Source organism: Aedes albopictus, chromosome 2 (genome assembly GCF_035046485.1).
Source record: "Aedes albopictus strain Foshan chromosome 2, AalbF5, whole genome shotgun sequence".
Lineage (NCBI taxonomy): Eukaryota > Metazoa > Arthropoda > Insecta > Diptera > Culicidae > Aedes > Aedes albopictus.
The window spans coordinates 109,342,422-109,358,288 of record NC_085137.1 but is presented as its reverse complement, the minus strand read 5'-3'; the positions used below and the strand labels follow the sequence as shown (position 1 = coordinate 109,358,288).

The window sequence follows — 15,867 nt, the reverse complement described above, 5'->3', positions numbered from 1 at the left end:
CCCCTTGAAACACCCCTGAAATGCTTTCAAATTCTCTTGCGTCGCCCTTAAAACGTTCCTGAAACCCCCTGAAATGACTCTGAAATGCCTTGAAATGCCCCTGAAACCCCTTGAAACGCCCCTTTACAGGTTCCTGACACCCCCTGAATTGTCCTTAAAGCCCCTTCAAATGTGCCTAATATCCCCTAATACTATTAAAATGCCCCTGAATTCCCCGTAGTCTTATTGCAACTTAACTCCAAAAACTAGACTTTACAAATACTGGCGTGAGTGAGAAACTCACGACTCCTAAACAGTTCGAGTCTCACCGAGAGGACGAGTAACTTTTTCGCAGATTTCACCTCAATTTGTCCATTTCTCTCTCACGCAAGTATGTGTAAAGTCTAGCTTTTGGAATTAAGTAATACTTCCATTCGGCTAATTAGGCCGCAAAAATCGATATTTAATTTATTTAATTATCTCATCGAAGCGTCAACGAAACGCCCTTATAAGGCTCCTGAAAGCTCCTGCAACAACCCCCTGAAATTCCCCTGAAGCCCCTTGAAACCCTCTTTTTGGACTCTTTGGAAACTATTTGAAACTCCCCTTGGCCCCATTTCGAATGCCCAGGAGCAAGACTTGTTCTCACGAACTAGAATCCCTCATTGAAGCCCTAACTCAAATTTCCCTATGCACATTTTTTAATTATGCTCCCCATGGCATGAAAAGAGGTTCCAGTGTATTTGCTGGAACTTTGCATAAAGATTTCATTTACTTGTTCTGACTGAAATTATGCATTGGAACCTCTTTCTATGCCATGGGCTTGGGGTGTATAAATTCAAAAGTGCACAAAAAGATAGAATTCGGTGCATAAATTGTAGAATTCCCTAAAGAAGGTGTAATAAACACCGAAACATCGGATACAGTGTGATAAATAGTCAGTTGATTGCGTTCGGTGACTGCAAAGCCGAAAAACATCCCCGGTTATTAAGCCAGGGCTTTAATGAGGAAACTTAGTTCAAATGCTCCTGGGATTTCGAGATAGGGTCGAAGGTGTTTCCACACAGTTCTCAGAGAGCCTAAAAAAGGAACGTTACGCTTTGAGTGAAAAGGAGTGGGACATATACAAAACGTGTAACATATGAAGAGGGGGGGGGGGGTTAATAAGTCATTTTTTGCGTGGCGTTATTCATGGGCTTTAAGCGTTTTTTCACCGAAAATAATCAACAATCGTAATATATATGTTATTTATGGGCGTTCGCAGATGGGGCTCATGGGGCTTCAGTGGCGTTCCAAAGAGAGGTTTCAAGGGGATTCCGACAGGCTTCTGTGACGTTTTGATGGGACTACGGGGATTTCGGGAGCTTTCAATAGTATTACGGAGGTTTCAGGGATGCTTTCAGGAAGTCTCAGAAATCTTTAAAGAGCGTTACAACAGGTTGCAGAGGCATTTCAAACCATTCTAAAGACGATTCAGAGAGTTTCAGGGAGTTACAGGAACGTTTTAGACGGGTTTCAGGAGCGTTCAGGCGTTCCTAGAAGTTTTCAGTGCTTCAAGGGGTTTCAGGTGTGTTTCAAGCCTTTAAAAGGCATTTTTTTTTTACTATTTCTTTATTTGACAGGCCCATACGCCCGAAGACTTTACGGGGCCAATAGAACCTTTTTTCATTTTGAATTAGACAAACTAACAGAATCACAGGCACTCTGTGACTCTTGAATCCCACACAATTTCTTCTTTTCCTTTCCGCGCTTCGTTGACAGCCACCGTTTATTGGTTCCACAATTGGTCTCACATGGTGAAGATGAGCTATCGGTCTCGCCGTTGTCGCCGTCGTCGTCGTCGTCGTCGCTTCCATTCGTACTCTGTTGATCTGCCTTGTTGGCTTGATTTGTAGGTAGGGGAAAGTGGGGCAATATGCCATTTTTCAAACTTTCATCGTTTTCAATGATATATAGCCTCATTTGTTAGACATTCAAAGTGGTAACAGCAACTAGACAATATTTGCTCGATGCTTCAACAAAAATATTCACTAAATTATTGCATTTTCATCGATTTTTTGCGATTTCAAAAACTGGTTCGTAAAACGGAAGTGGTGCAAAAAGCCCATCTGCCATGGGGTAAGATGCCACTTCATAAAAACATTCAAAAATTACGTCCATCTGTTTTCTGGCATTTTCGACTTACTTTCACCCCTCTGTCACGTTTTTTCGTATACTCAATACAAGGAGTGTCACCCCCTTCCCCGCTAAACGATGGTCGTCATATTTGAATGACCCCCAACATGGATAGCGTAGACTTCAACAACCATGCGCCTCCATGGGTGCCTCAATCTACTTGGAAACACTTGGCTGGTAATAAAATCACCCGAAAACCTTAATTGCAAGCACGAAAAACCGGAAGTTGACAATTTTCATTGGGAAATCAAAAGATTTTCCGTGGGTTTGGCGGCCTAGCTTCTAGAAGAATGTTTAATGCAAACATATCTTGACACCATTCACCTATAGCAATGATCAAGTCCCATTCAGGAATGATTTTATGCGTTGGGCCATTTTACCCCATCTTGGCATTTTGGGCTCTGTTCCCCTACGGTATTGTTTTCGCGTTCGATAATCGCACGCTTACTTCTCGCCACTATTTCGATGAATGTTTCAGGGGAAAATGGGGTCGATTGACTGCTACACATCGGCGGGAAATCGGCGTCGGAGAAAATTTGTTCATTTGATTGAGATGGTGCTGCCACTGTTGCTGCTGCTGTTGCTGCTCTTGTTTCGGGTACGGTCTCTTCCAAGCACCTCTGCTTGGGATGAACCGGCCTGGAGCACCGCCTACAAGTTCGAATTTGGTTTATGTGCTCCACATAACAAATCTCGTCTGCTATAGTGACATATGAAGGGATCGGGTGTTTGATCCTCATCAATAGCACTCGAACACCGTTCGGTATACCGACAAAGTAATTCTTCCAACGTTCTGTTTGTATTGAAAACACATCCCCGTACTTCATCATGAAGTTAGCGACGGTGGTGTGGGGTACAGAAGGGGGCAGGTCATGTACTCGTACAGACACCGCTTCGCTATCCACATACACCGGGATTTTGAACTGCTTGTCCTTCCAAACAAAAGCCCGCTTGATATTGTGCGCTTTTTCATAGCGCAGCGTCGTATCATGATCCACCATTTCGATGTATACACAGTTACGCGTGTTGTGTAACTGGATACTTTTAACATCCGAAAGATTTAACTTGAGATCATCTTGAAGAAATTGCTCAACTTTTCGCACATCGGGTCGCCCGGGAACTACACTTAAATCAACTATTAAGGTGTTTTTGCGAAAACCACTCATTTTACCGATATGAAACACGGGGGATCTGGTGAAAACGTCTGGAGGCTACGAGTGCAGACTGTCAACTCTTAAAGGCATTTCGACAGGCTTCTTTGTCGATTTCAGGAGCGTTTCAATAGTATTACGGGGGTTTCAGGGACGCTTTCCGGGGATCTCCGGAGCCTTTAAAGGCCGTTACAAGGGGTTTCAGAGGCGTTTCAAACCATTCTAGAGACAATTCAGAGAGTTTCAGGAACGTTTAAAGCGGGTTTCTGGAATGCTCAGGCGTTCCTAGAAGTTGTCAGCGTTTCAAGGGGTTTCTGGAGGCTTTTAACACTTCGGAGACAGATAGGTCACGTTAGTCCAGCCGTGAAAACCGACCTTAACAAACCTATTCTAGACTAGCGAGGTTGCCATCTTCAAATGGTTAAAGGCGTTCCAAAGGGTTTTATTTAAGAGAATTTCAAATTTATTACGGGGACATCAAGGGCGCTGCAATGGGATTATGGAGGATTAAGTTGCATTTCGAGACATTTCAGAAGCTCTTTAAGGGGCTTTCAGGGACGTGGCAGGGGGATCTCAGGAATCTCTTAAAGGTGTTCCAAAGGGCGTTTCAAGAGGTTTTAATGGTTTTTGTAGGGATCTCAAGAGTTTAAGGACGTTCAGGGGCATTTCAAATGGATTACGAAGATTTCAAAAGCGCCAAAATACTATAAAGCGACCCAGAGGCCCCATAGATCCCCTTTAAGCCCCGTAAGACCCCCTGAAACCTCTTGAGACCCATTGAAACGCCCCTGAAACCTCCAGGTACTACCCTTTGAGACTCTCTGAAACACTTTTGAGACCTCGAACTACTCCTCTAAAACCTCCCAAACCACTCCTGAGATACCACAAAACGCGCCTGAAACCTCCTAAAGTGCCCCCGAGACTCCCGGAACCCCCTGAAACCCCCAATGACTCCTTAAAAAACCCTGAGACCCCCTGCAGTGACCCTGTGATCCCCTGGAACTACCCCTGAGTTCCGCTAGGACCCTCTGAAACGCTCCTGAGACCCCCAGAAACGCCCCTGTACCCCTATAACCTCCTGGGGCCCCCTGAAATACCGATGAGATTTGCTGAAACTAAAACTCAAGCTATGAAAGTAACTCCTTATATGACTCCTTATATGACAAAACTCAAGCTATGAAAGCAACTACACTGCGAACAAAAAGGCAACCTGCCAGAGAAACCACGAAGGACCAACAACAATTATTCAAACCTCGTCATCCTTCGAATGAGTGTAATCAGTTTCGTACCTTTTAATTCCGCCCTAATTGCTTATCCTTTGACAGATACGCGTATTTCGACTACCACTTGTAATCTTCCTCAGTTTCCGTTATCCACTGTGGATGAGCAATTAGGGAATTAAAAGGTACGAAACTGATTCTATTAGAATCGAACAGTATTCTGTTCGAACAGTATTTCGTTCAGTTCGAGTTTTCAGTTCGGTTCAGTTCAGTTCAGAGTTCAGTTCAGTTTCGTTTCAGTTCGAACAGTATTCTGCTTAGAGGGTTCGAAAAGTCGGTACAAGATCTCGTCATCCTGTTAATGCAATTAACCCTCCTTTGGCATTAGGGTCATATTTGATCCAAACCGTACACTATGCCAGCGAGCTGCTGCCAACATGATGCAAAAGGAAGGTTAAGGACATAAATTTTCACTTGAGCCGGGCTCAACATCCGAGGCACGATTTTTACGAAATCCTCACGGTGAACGCGTCGAAAACGAACTACATGATGGCAGGCGGAACAACGAATGACTGGGCAAGCCAAGGCAGCAGCGTTATGATAGACGGGGACACTTTCGAGGTGGTAGAGGACTTCGTCCACCTTGGATGGGTCTAATGGCAGACAACAGCGTTAGCCGTAAAATACGGAGGCGCAGCATAAGAAGAAGTCGGGCCTACTATGGGTGTAGTGTAGTGGTAGTGTAGTGTTTTAAAAAATAAATGAAACTAATGAACAAATTATTACTTACAGCAGGAGAAATTAGAAGCACTCAGTTCCCGGATCAGTTGACCTCGCAGCCATATTGGGTAACTACATTCGGCGTCCAGCTGGAAAACATCCTTCCGTTCTTTCATCCAGTGGTAAAACCAAACGAGATTACAATCACACAACAGGTTGGTGGAGTTCATGATCAAAGTCTAAAAGAGTTCAATCGGTTAGTTTTGGAAAAATAAATACGTGCGCCCAAACCCCAATTCACCTTTAACCGCACCGTATCCTTGAAGGCATTGTTCTGGATGGACGAAATGTTATTCTGACTCAGCTCCAGCAGCATCAACGACTTGAGTCCAATGAATGCATTCCTGCTGACGGATTTGATTTCGTTCGAATTGAGATACAGCCGTTCCAGTTTGTTCAGGCCGTAGAATGGTCCCTTCATGTCTTCGATGGTCCAGGAGATTTTGTTCATTCCCAAGTAGAGCACCTCCAAGTTTTTCGTATTGTTAAACGTTCCCTCACCAATAGCCGAGATCTGATTGCCCTCCAAATTCAAAGTTTTAAGCTGCGACAGTTCTTCGAACGTATACTTGTCCAGCGATTCTAGTCGATTGTAGGACAGGTCCAGTGTGAACAGTCGCGGAGAAAACTCCCACCCGTCCTGTTCGATCTCGACGATCGCATTCCTCGATAAGGCCAAATTTGTAAGGCTTGTTAGATTGAACAGTCCTCCCTTACGGATGCTGGTAATACTGTTGTTGTTAAGCTCCAGAGTCTGAATTGTGGTTAGCCCATGGAAAACGCCATCCATGAGACTGGAGATACGGTTGTTGTTCATCTTCAGACTCTTCAGTTGATTCAAGTTTTGGAAGGTTAGACTTTGCACTTCTTCCAGCGCATTGCTGTTGATTTCCCTGTTGAAGAGAAAGTAAAAAACAGAATGTCAACTTTCATGCTTATAAAATATCTCCTAAATTGGATACTTACAATCGTTTCAGGGACTGTAACCGCTGGAACGTTCCCTTCCCCAGCGTGGTCAACTTGTTGAAGTTAAGATTCAAATACTGTAAACTATTTTTCGCCGGAAATGATCCGTAGTTGACGTCCTTGATATTATTTCGGGATAAATCCAGGAACTTGAGACCCGTCAATGCTTGTAAAGCTTCAACTTCGATAGCCTCGATTCCATTATTGGCCAACTGTAACCGGATCAAGCTGAGCAGTCCGGAAAACCTCGGTATCCGGCCCAAGTTGTTGTGATTGAGGTTGCTGTGGAGAATTGAAATAGGAAATCAATTATACGATTTTGTCTAAAAACACCTATTGTGATTTATGTACTGTAGACTAAAATACTATATTTGGGTGACCTCAAATTATCGTTCAATGACATCAATAGTGCATTTAATAAATAATGTAGTTCGGGAAAAGGCGAGCTAGTAGAAAACAAGTTATAGAACCGCTCTTATCTTAAATTTTTTGCGGCACAATTCCCATCGGCTTTGATTAATATTTCAGAAAATATTGCAGCTCTAAGTATAGTTTTCAAATAAAATTGTTTTGACAACATCATGGCAGCATTAACCGCTGTGACTGTAGTATGGGCTCAAAACAAACAAAAAACTATAATTCTTGTTGCTGAATGCATTTTTATTATAAAAAGAAGGCAAACTGATTATCAGAGAAAAAAAACATTGCTTAGGCCACATGACTGATTTCTTTCTCAATCAATTACCACATAGTCAATTACATTATACTTACAGAACTTGTAGTTTGCTGAGGTTGACCACCTGCGCCTGAACTGCGTCATACCCAAGCCGATTCGACGATAACTCTCTGCAAATGAAGATTAATCGAAAGCGAAAAAAATAAGAATGAGTACCCTCTTATCACCATCGGATCGTTTTATCGGTGCGCGAAAGCGATTGATCGTCGTCCGTCACCACACCTTAGGGCTGAACGTGGTGAACACGTTCTAATAAAGCGTAAGCTTCGGAATGAAATCATCAATTTTGAGGAAAGAAATGGATCGCCATAATTTGGTAATCGATATCGGGCATTTATCGGTTGGGATGAAGCGTTCGATTTGGAAGCAATCGGTAGCCTCCGTCCATCCGTCCGTCCCCGGCGGCACAATCCGGTTGGCATGCATCATCATTCATTATAATTGACCCTTCTCCTCCGGTACCGAGCCCCAACCGCGGACTCGACTCCCCGTCCGAAAGCGGGAAATTCCATCCGCTGCGGAGTGATGATGATAGAACACGATCGGTGAGTAATAACAGTTTACGGTCGAGTACAGGTAGAACGTTTATGTAATGAGACGTATTCATCGCGAATGAAATTGAATGCCGAACCTCTGGTGGTATACGGTATCGAACGCAACGCACAGCCAGCAACGGATGTAGCGCATTAGGGCATGCGAGAGTAATGTAGGTAGGTACTGCACCCGCGCTCATTGAACTTCAAGTGCGTCAATAGGCTCCGGGACGGGACAGGAAGTGAATGCTGAGAACGGGTAGGTAAGTGCGCAGCAATTTTTCAAATCTTGTAATGTTGAGTGATTTGCTGTGCTGATGTCCTATGGTGTAAGAAACATGTCGGTCTGAGTGTAAACAGCAGGGTTTATTGAACTTTAGTTACCACTAAAATGGTAGCCAAAATAAGTAAAAAATTGAAAAAAAACTTGCAGTAACCTCTAGGTATAAGGTAATTGTAAGTAATAATGAAATGACAATAGGTGTTGTCTTTTTCAAGATATTCTAGGTCCTCCAAGCTGTTCTTGAGATTAAAACACAAGGTTCACTGTTATCATAGAAACTTTTTCCATTCAACTTATCATATTCAATGAATTTACGTCCATTCGACATATTCTAGGTCATATGCCGAGACGTGTATTGCCAAGGCCCTGTTCATCATTTTCGCCGCGATTAGTCGACACGTATTCATAGTCTCTGTACATCGACGTGTATCGCCGTATCGTGCCTTTCCACTGCCGATATTCCGACACTTCTTGAAGGTGCTCGTTTCATGACTTGTAGTGCCCTAAGGAAAACTATACCGGGACGTGTACCATCGAAGACAAGTATTATTTTACCATCCGAAACCTATCAACGACAAGTTTGACTGGTTCTGACCCTAAAAGTAAATGAAAGCATCATCCCTCAACTATCGCACACCATCAGGATGTGTACTATAGAGAAAGAAATCTACCGACACCCTTTAAGAGTCTGCTTCATTCCCGCCGATATTCGATGCTCTAACTAAATCAACAATTTTTCAACTCACCACGTTTCATACAGTTTCGCATTGACGAACAGCCTGCTTGTTCAGGTAGCCTTTAAAGCCGTAAAGATGGACCGACATAACGCTGTCTTGCACGGCCAAGACACTGACGGATTGGAGATCATCCATTGATCCTCTCGTATCTCTCAAACCAATTAGAACCGCCTACGTCGAGTTTAATGCCATGCATAACCAGCTGATCACGATCGTTCCCGAGGACGACCTACGAGAACTAGAAGAAGCGTGGAGCGATACAATCTCGTACGCTCGACCTTCGATAGTCTGTCATTGTCAACGAAACAAATTTAGCTACAGGTCAACTTCCTCCGCTGCAATCATTGAGTGGTCCGATGCTGACTATTACCTGCTGCTACAGAATCAACTGGCCAAACTTCTACTATCCAACACTCGCAGCGGACAAACCAACAAGCACATCTACAGGAGCGCCGCGCAGCTAACACAAAGTCTAATATGATGTTGAATAGGATGCTAAAGTATTTAGAGGCGTCTTTGCAAACGCAATCAACCAGCCTAGACAATGCCAAACACCAGATTCGCTTCTGACAATGAAAACGTGCTCCAGTTAGCCTACCCAGACAACCAGGAATCGCATAAGGATGCACGCTGTACATCGTATAAAGTACTGTTTTAAGTCACTATCGCATATATGTACGGCTGAGGGACAATTTCCATCGCATATGATGTTATTTTTTGAACTTACTGCGATGTATCTGGTAAAATCATATAAGAGTGCAAATAAACTTTTATAATGTATGACTACATCGTAGTAGACGATATTCCGATGTTTTGTTGCGACGAACTTTGCTTATTCGCAAAAGCGTTCGAGTGAACTCGCAAAGTGTCAATTGAATTCGCATAATTGCGTACTGCGATGATTATACGACTTCGCTTGGTGCTTTTCTAATTATGTCAGTTTAACTCGCATTGGTGTACAAACTAAATCGCATAAAAGTGAAAATAAACTCGTTCAAATGTACATACAAACTCGCATAAGCTAGAATCGTTAACGTTGGCATATTGCGATGTGATATGTGATAACAATGAAAGAGGTGCTGTTGGAGTGCCAAAAAGTTAAAAGAAAGTCATCTTTATGGTTACAACACAAGTCACAAAGTCATCATTTTTGTTTTGTTGACCTTATAATTAACAATGGGTGGTGCTAGCAAGAGTGGAGTAGTGGTAACTGTGCGGGAAATCATGCTACATCATTTTGATTTCCAAAGAGCCTGCCGAACACGTACAGCGCACGGAAACCAAGTGCATTCCAACAAGCACTGAGGTGAGTTAGAATGTCATGACATTTAATCAGTGTGATTCATAAGTAGTGTTTGGTGCTAAGTGTGAAGTGCGACTCGATAATCCTCGATAAATGTTCGATACTTAGGTGACAAGATTTTTTTATTTCGAATATTTTAAGTCGCATAAGGTGCTATATTACGTCGCAATAGTGCATACCGTACATCGCATAAGATATCGCTTCAAGTCATATAGCGTCATTATTTTCCCGTCAATGCACGTATAGCGCCTCCACTTTTGTACGCATAAGGCACTTTTACTGCATCTTATGCGATGTAACTTTACTGCATAAAAGTACGTATAACATGAACATAAACTTCATTATACGTGCAAATTGGTTGTCTGGGTAGTGGTTAAGGCTATGGATTATTATTATTATTAGCTTTATTAGTGAGAGTTTCAGCCCGAAGCTGGTTCATCTCCAACGGCTATGGATCACCAATCCAGAGACGGCGGGTTCGATGCCCGTTTCGGTCTGGAAAATTTGCATAGTGTAACGTTGTACTAGCCACACAATGTATAAATTCATGCAATGTCAGGCAAAGAAAACCCTTCGAATAATAACAGTGGAAGTTCTCTAAGAACCGGCCGGCCAAGTTCCAATGCGAACTTCGAGCCATAAAGAAGAAGAGCCAAAAACAAATTTGAAGCTAATTTCGATCTCGCCGACGTCCTGCAGATTGTTCGAGTATCGACTCCAACATAGCTCTTTTCGCATGCATAACAGTTGCAAAATGACCTTGAGAACGACCACAACCTAGAAGAGAGACACTTACGATCTGTCGTTTCTTCCTACCCAGGTACCATTGTCCAATGAGATAGATCGTAGGATGTAAGAGGTGGCTTTCCATATCCGACCATGTGCTGTTGAAACTCCATTTCATCCGGGGGAAGTATGTTCCGTACTGTGAGTTACTGGATGAACACCATGAGTTTCACAGCAGCTGAAAGATGACTTGAGAAAATTCTCCGACATTATCGACTTCAGGACCTATCGTGGCGCTGACAACGACTCGCCATCATCAACAATGTACAATATGGCCGCCTCGGCACGACCTGAAGCGACTGGCAATGTTACTAGCGGAAGACGCAGATACACCTCTTTCAGAATGAGAAACGCCACCTGGCAGAAGGCAGAAGTGCAGTGTGAGGAAACAGAACTACTGTACCGTTCTCGAATATTCCTGTTCTACAAAAAGCTTAACGCATCCCACAACAGCTTCATGATGTGAGCCAAAATGTGCCAAGATAAGAACGGGAGACTCTTGACGGTGATTGAGGTGATTGAAAGATGGAAGCAGTATTTTGACGAACACCAGAATTTGAATGGTAGAGAGAACGCAAGCATTGAGGATCAAAGCAGCGGGAGGCAGCACGGCCGTCGATGGGAAGCAACCTCTTAAATTCATGCTGCAATGAATCGGCGTCGTAGGAATACAATTAGTTATGGGGAATCGGAACGAGTAGTAATTGTTGGTTCTATGAAAACCATCAAGTCAGTTTGCCCTATGTTCAGTTTTGCCATCATAAGCTGTCCCATGTTAATTTTTTTCTGAAAAACTGTCTTATGACCAGTTTATACGTATAAAAAACTACTCTTAAATCATAAAGAGTGAGAAGCGAGCAATGTAGAATGTGGAGGGAGAAGTTTGAGTAAGTTGTAAGGACCTATGAAGAGGGCAAAATGTAGGACAGTGATAAGTGAGCAGTGCTGAGAGATCAATAAGGAGTTTGGCAGGCTAAGTGAAGAGTGAGCTGTGATTAGTGAGCGATTGGCAGTGAATAAAGAAGAGTATGAAGCAATAAGCGATGAGTGTGATGCAATGAAGACCGAGTAATGGGCAGTAATTTCTGAGTATTGTGCAGTGAAGAGTGAAAAATAAGCTGTGAGCAATACAAAGTGATGAGTGAGATGCGAGCAATGCAAAGTGAGGAGTGAGCCATGAAGAGTGAGAAGTGAGGATGAGTAGTTAAAGCTGAAAGTAAACGTTGAAGAATGAACATTAAAGAGAGTTCACCAGTAGAGTGAGCAGTAAAGAGTGAGAATAGAAAAGGGCCTGTCCATAAACTACGTAGACTCTTAGGGGGGGGGCGGGGGGATCTTGCCAAAGTCTACGCTCCATACAAATTTCGAAAATTTTGTATGAACAAAAGTCTACGAGGGGGGAGGGGGGGTCTGAGATGGCCGAAAAAAAGTCTACGTAGTTTATGGACAGCGCCAAAGTGAACAGTGAAAAACGAAAAGTGAGCTGTAAGGGTAGACAGTGAAGGAGTAAGGAGTGAGAAGTGAAGAATTAAGAGTGTGGAATGATGAGGGAGCAGTGAAAAGTGAGGGGTGAGATTTGGATGAAAATGAGGAGCGGAAAATAAGTAGTGCTGAGTGAGGAGTAAGCAGTGAAGAGTGAGAATTGAGCAGTGATGACTGAGTAATGAGGAGAGTAGAGCAACAAGAAGTAAGTAGTGATAGATGATCAGTGAAAAGTATGAGGATTGTGATGAAGTGTGGAGTGAGAAGCGAGGAAAAAAGAGTGAAAGATGAGTGAATAAGAAGTAAGCAGGAGTGTGCATTGAAAATAGAATGCATACAAAAGTGAATCACTCTGGAGCGAGGAGTGAGAAAAGAGCAGTGAATAATCAGAAGTGAGTAGTAATCAGTGGAGAATAAGAAATGAAAAATGAAGAACACATGCACCAAGTACGCAAGCACAGAAAAAAACTATTAATATTCATCTGATAAGTAAGTTTATGTACAGATTAGTATGTGTTTCTATTTAGCATAAAATTAAAAATGGCGTCTCCGAAGACGGCCTTACAGTTGTGGTCAAAATCCGTATCTGTCAGAGAATGCAAAAACATAGTTGGCTTTCAATATTAAAAGGTACAGTATTTAATGCGATTTTCTTTTACTTATGATTGATAATGTAATGTTGCTCAGTACCATTTTTTGTGTTTGATTATGTGAAAACATTTTTTTCTATTTAGATTTGAAGCACTGAGTGTTTGAAGTACTGAGCTCCAAAACAATTTGGAAGATTCAAATTCAAGAACATCTGAAGATATTGAAAACTATTTTATGCAATTCAGTATCATAATTTTAATTTAATCTTACTCATTTCAATATCATAATGGCCTACTTTTCTAAAATGGGTTGCATAATAAAAAATAGTTGTATAATGTTCATAATGGCACTCATTTGAGTTGCATTATAAATGATATGCAACTTAAATGAGTTGTATAGTGAAAAAAATCGTTGCGATTCATAATTTCAATTTAATACTACTCATTTCAATATCATAATGGCCAACTTTTCTAAAATGGGTTGCATCATGAAAAAATAGTTGTATAATGTTCATAATGGCAGTCATTTGAGTTGCATTATGAATTTTATGCAACTCATATGAGTTGTACAGTGAAAAAAGTCGTTGCTATAACTGTTATATTTATGTAACAATTGCTATAACTATTATATTTATGTAACAAGTTGCAAAAGTTGATTTTTTCAACACGAGTCGTAAATTTATGGATAGATACGAAGAGTGCTGAAAAAATCGAGTTTAGCAACAAGTCATACAAAATTCATACAAAATTGTTTGCAATGATTTATTAATTATACAACTCATTTAAGTTGCATAATGTTCATATTGCAACTCAAATAGGTTGCATTATGAACATTATGCGACTATTTTTCATTATGCAACGCATTTCAGTTGCATAATGAACCAGTTCGGAAAAAATGTCCATTATAATACCGAAATGAGTTATATAAAATAGAAATTATGATACTGAATTGCATAAAATTTTGTATGGTATACGTTGCAAAAGTCGATTTTTCAGTACTATTAAATGTACGACTCGTGCTGAAAAAATCAACTTTTTGCAACTCGTTACATAAATAACTATTATATTTATTGAGAATGAATTGATGCTATCGTACTCTGAAATGGAAATGTCCTTAACCTCGCTCGTCCATGCAGCGCGAGCGCCGTGCAGTTTTGGGCTCAAATAGCCACGCGTCTTGAGAGTTTAAATTATTTGATCACAGCACCACTCCGTTGATGAGTAAGCATCACTCAATGCTGTCAGTTAACCGACAAGATACATCTTTGCTGGCTGACCATTCAATGATCGACGAACGTCCCAAATTTCAAACAAACCTTACCGTTTGCAGTTTTTGCACTCACATTCAAATTTATTTTTAGCATAAGTTTCCGATTTTCCCTCCTTCCCCAAAACCCCCTCGAATCCGCGATTGACGCGCGTTCTTTCCCTGACTGACTGCAGATCGAGATCATGTGGTCGAAGCCGTGCATAGGAAAATAAAAATCACGTAACACCCGATTAAATCGCTCGTCTAAAGGTACGAGAATCGCTGCAGCTTGCGCCGTCCATCAGTCTAGGCTAGCTAGCTGGGCCCCTGTTGCACCGCTACCGCCGCCCGCACCCTGGTTGACGGGTTGGATGCAAAACTGCGACTTGAATAAAGAATCCGCGAGGCACCAAACTGGCTGGCGGCCCCCGGCTTGAATGTGTTGTCTGTCGATGTGCTGCTGCTGCTGCTGCTAGCAGTAGCGATGAGTGTTATTATATTGTGCGAGGGAGCAACCAGCTAGCCAGCCAGCCAGCGACAAGCTGGCTGACAGAGACTGACTGACTGGGATAGGTGAGGTGAGTTGCTATGCGTATTACTCATCAGGCCGCGTGGTGCACCTCCGCGCGTGCCGACCTGCAGCAAGCGACTGTAAAAGTGCAAGTTTTGTTTATTGTAAATTCCTACCCGTTGCCTCCATCGCCGAAACGAGCGTCCCGGTTTAGTACCAGTCCGCTCCGCACATGCCAGCGCACCCCAATGGGTGCGCGACGGGCAGACAGCGTGGGGATTAAGTTCTTATCACACACGGGCGGACAACTCGCCGGAGGTAGCTTTTAAGCAGCGCAATCAAATTGATTCTCTTTGGATTATGTGGTGCGGTTGTCATAGGTGGAGAAGGTAGTTGTAGGTAGACATTGATATTCAAATCGAAACGCTCACGCGTTTGACACTAATCTGATTGGTGGAAAGTCAACCGACAGTCGCCCAGTATGTGGAGGAAGACTACAGTTTTGCAGCAACGCAAAGGAAGGTTTTGCGCTGATCGACCACCCAAGTGGATACCAGAAACCTTTAGTATTTGTAAGAATTGCGAAGCTAATTCGCTATGACAAACATGACCGCAGCGGAATGTTATGTTACACCTATTTCCTATACAAGAACGTTGCTGCTGCTAATTAGTAATCTATACACAGCACTTGTTGCAACTACGACATTTCCTTCGGTGTGCACATGCGGAAAGTGAGAATGATTAACATGAGGCGGAATATCTTAGCTTAGCAAAAGTGAGTAAGCACAGCGCACTGCCAATCCGGTTGAGCCCCAGCTGGAGGTGCAGCTAGATGCGGATTATATTAGTAGTTTTTTTTTTCTTTTCATTCGAACGTTGTTGCTAATTAGAGCAACTTCTGGTGAATCGCTCATTAGTCAGGTGATGCGAGTTGCGATCACGCGGAATGACGATGGCTGACGCAAGTTGTGTTGCATTGGCTAGCGCAAGTGACGCGTCGTCGTCGGTCATGAGTGAGATTTCCGCTCAAGCGATGAATGATGAATGAGTTTAGGAATTTGGATAATCCTAGAGTACGACGGGAATAGAAATTGACTTATTTTGATCGTCTTTCAGTTGGGAAGATGCATCAGTTTGACGTGGAGTGAATGACCTCCGTGCCGTGTTAGTGCTTAAACAGGAAAAAAACAAAATATCGAAATATGTAATTTGTGTTAGCCTTCCTATTGCATCACGTTGAGAACAGCTCGCCAAGTAGTGTACGGTGTGGGTAAAAAATGACCCTTATGCAAAAAAGGGTTAATAGTCTTAAGTTAAGACGAATGAAAAACGTCTTTGATCAATGCACTGTGTGTTTGATTGGCAAAACCAAATTTAGACATCATT

The 15,867-nt window shown here is 42.4% G+C and overlaps 1 protein-coding gene across 2 annotated transcripts in view; it reads right to left on the bottom strand.

Annotated features, from left to right (window-relative positions):
* The window catches only part of LOC115255110 (leucine-rich repeats and immunoglobulin-like domains protein 2), a 42,063-nt gene that overhangs the window by 8,168 nt on the left and 18,028 nt on the right, over window positions 1-15,867 (bottom strand). For both annotated transcript variants that reach the window (XM_062850212.1, XM_062850213.1), the window contains 4 exons: window positions 7,043-7,117; window positions 6,272-6,553; window positions 5,547-6,198; window positions 5,316-5,484 (listed from right to left, as the gene is read on the bottom strand). In XM_062850212.1, coding sequence (XP_062706196.1) covers window positions 5,316-5,484; window positions 5,547-6,198; window positions 6,272-6,553; window positions 7,043-7,117 — 1,178 coding nt within the window. The remainder of the gene's footprint in view (window positions 1-5,315; window positions 5,485-5,546; window positions 6,199-6,271; window positions 6,554-7,042; window positions 7,118-15,867) is intronic.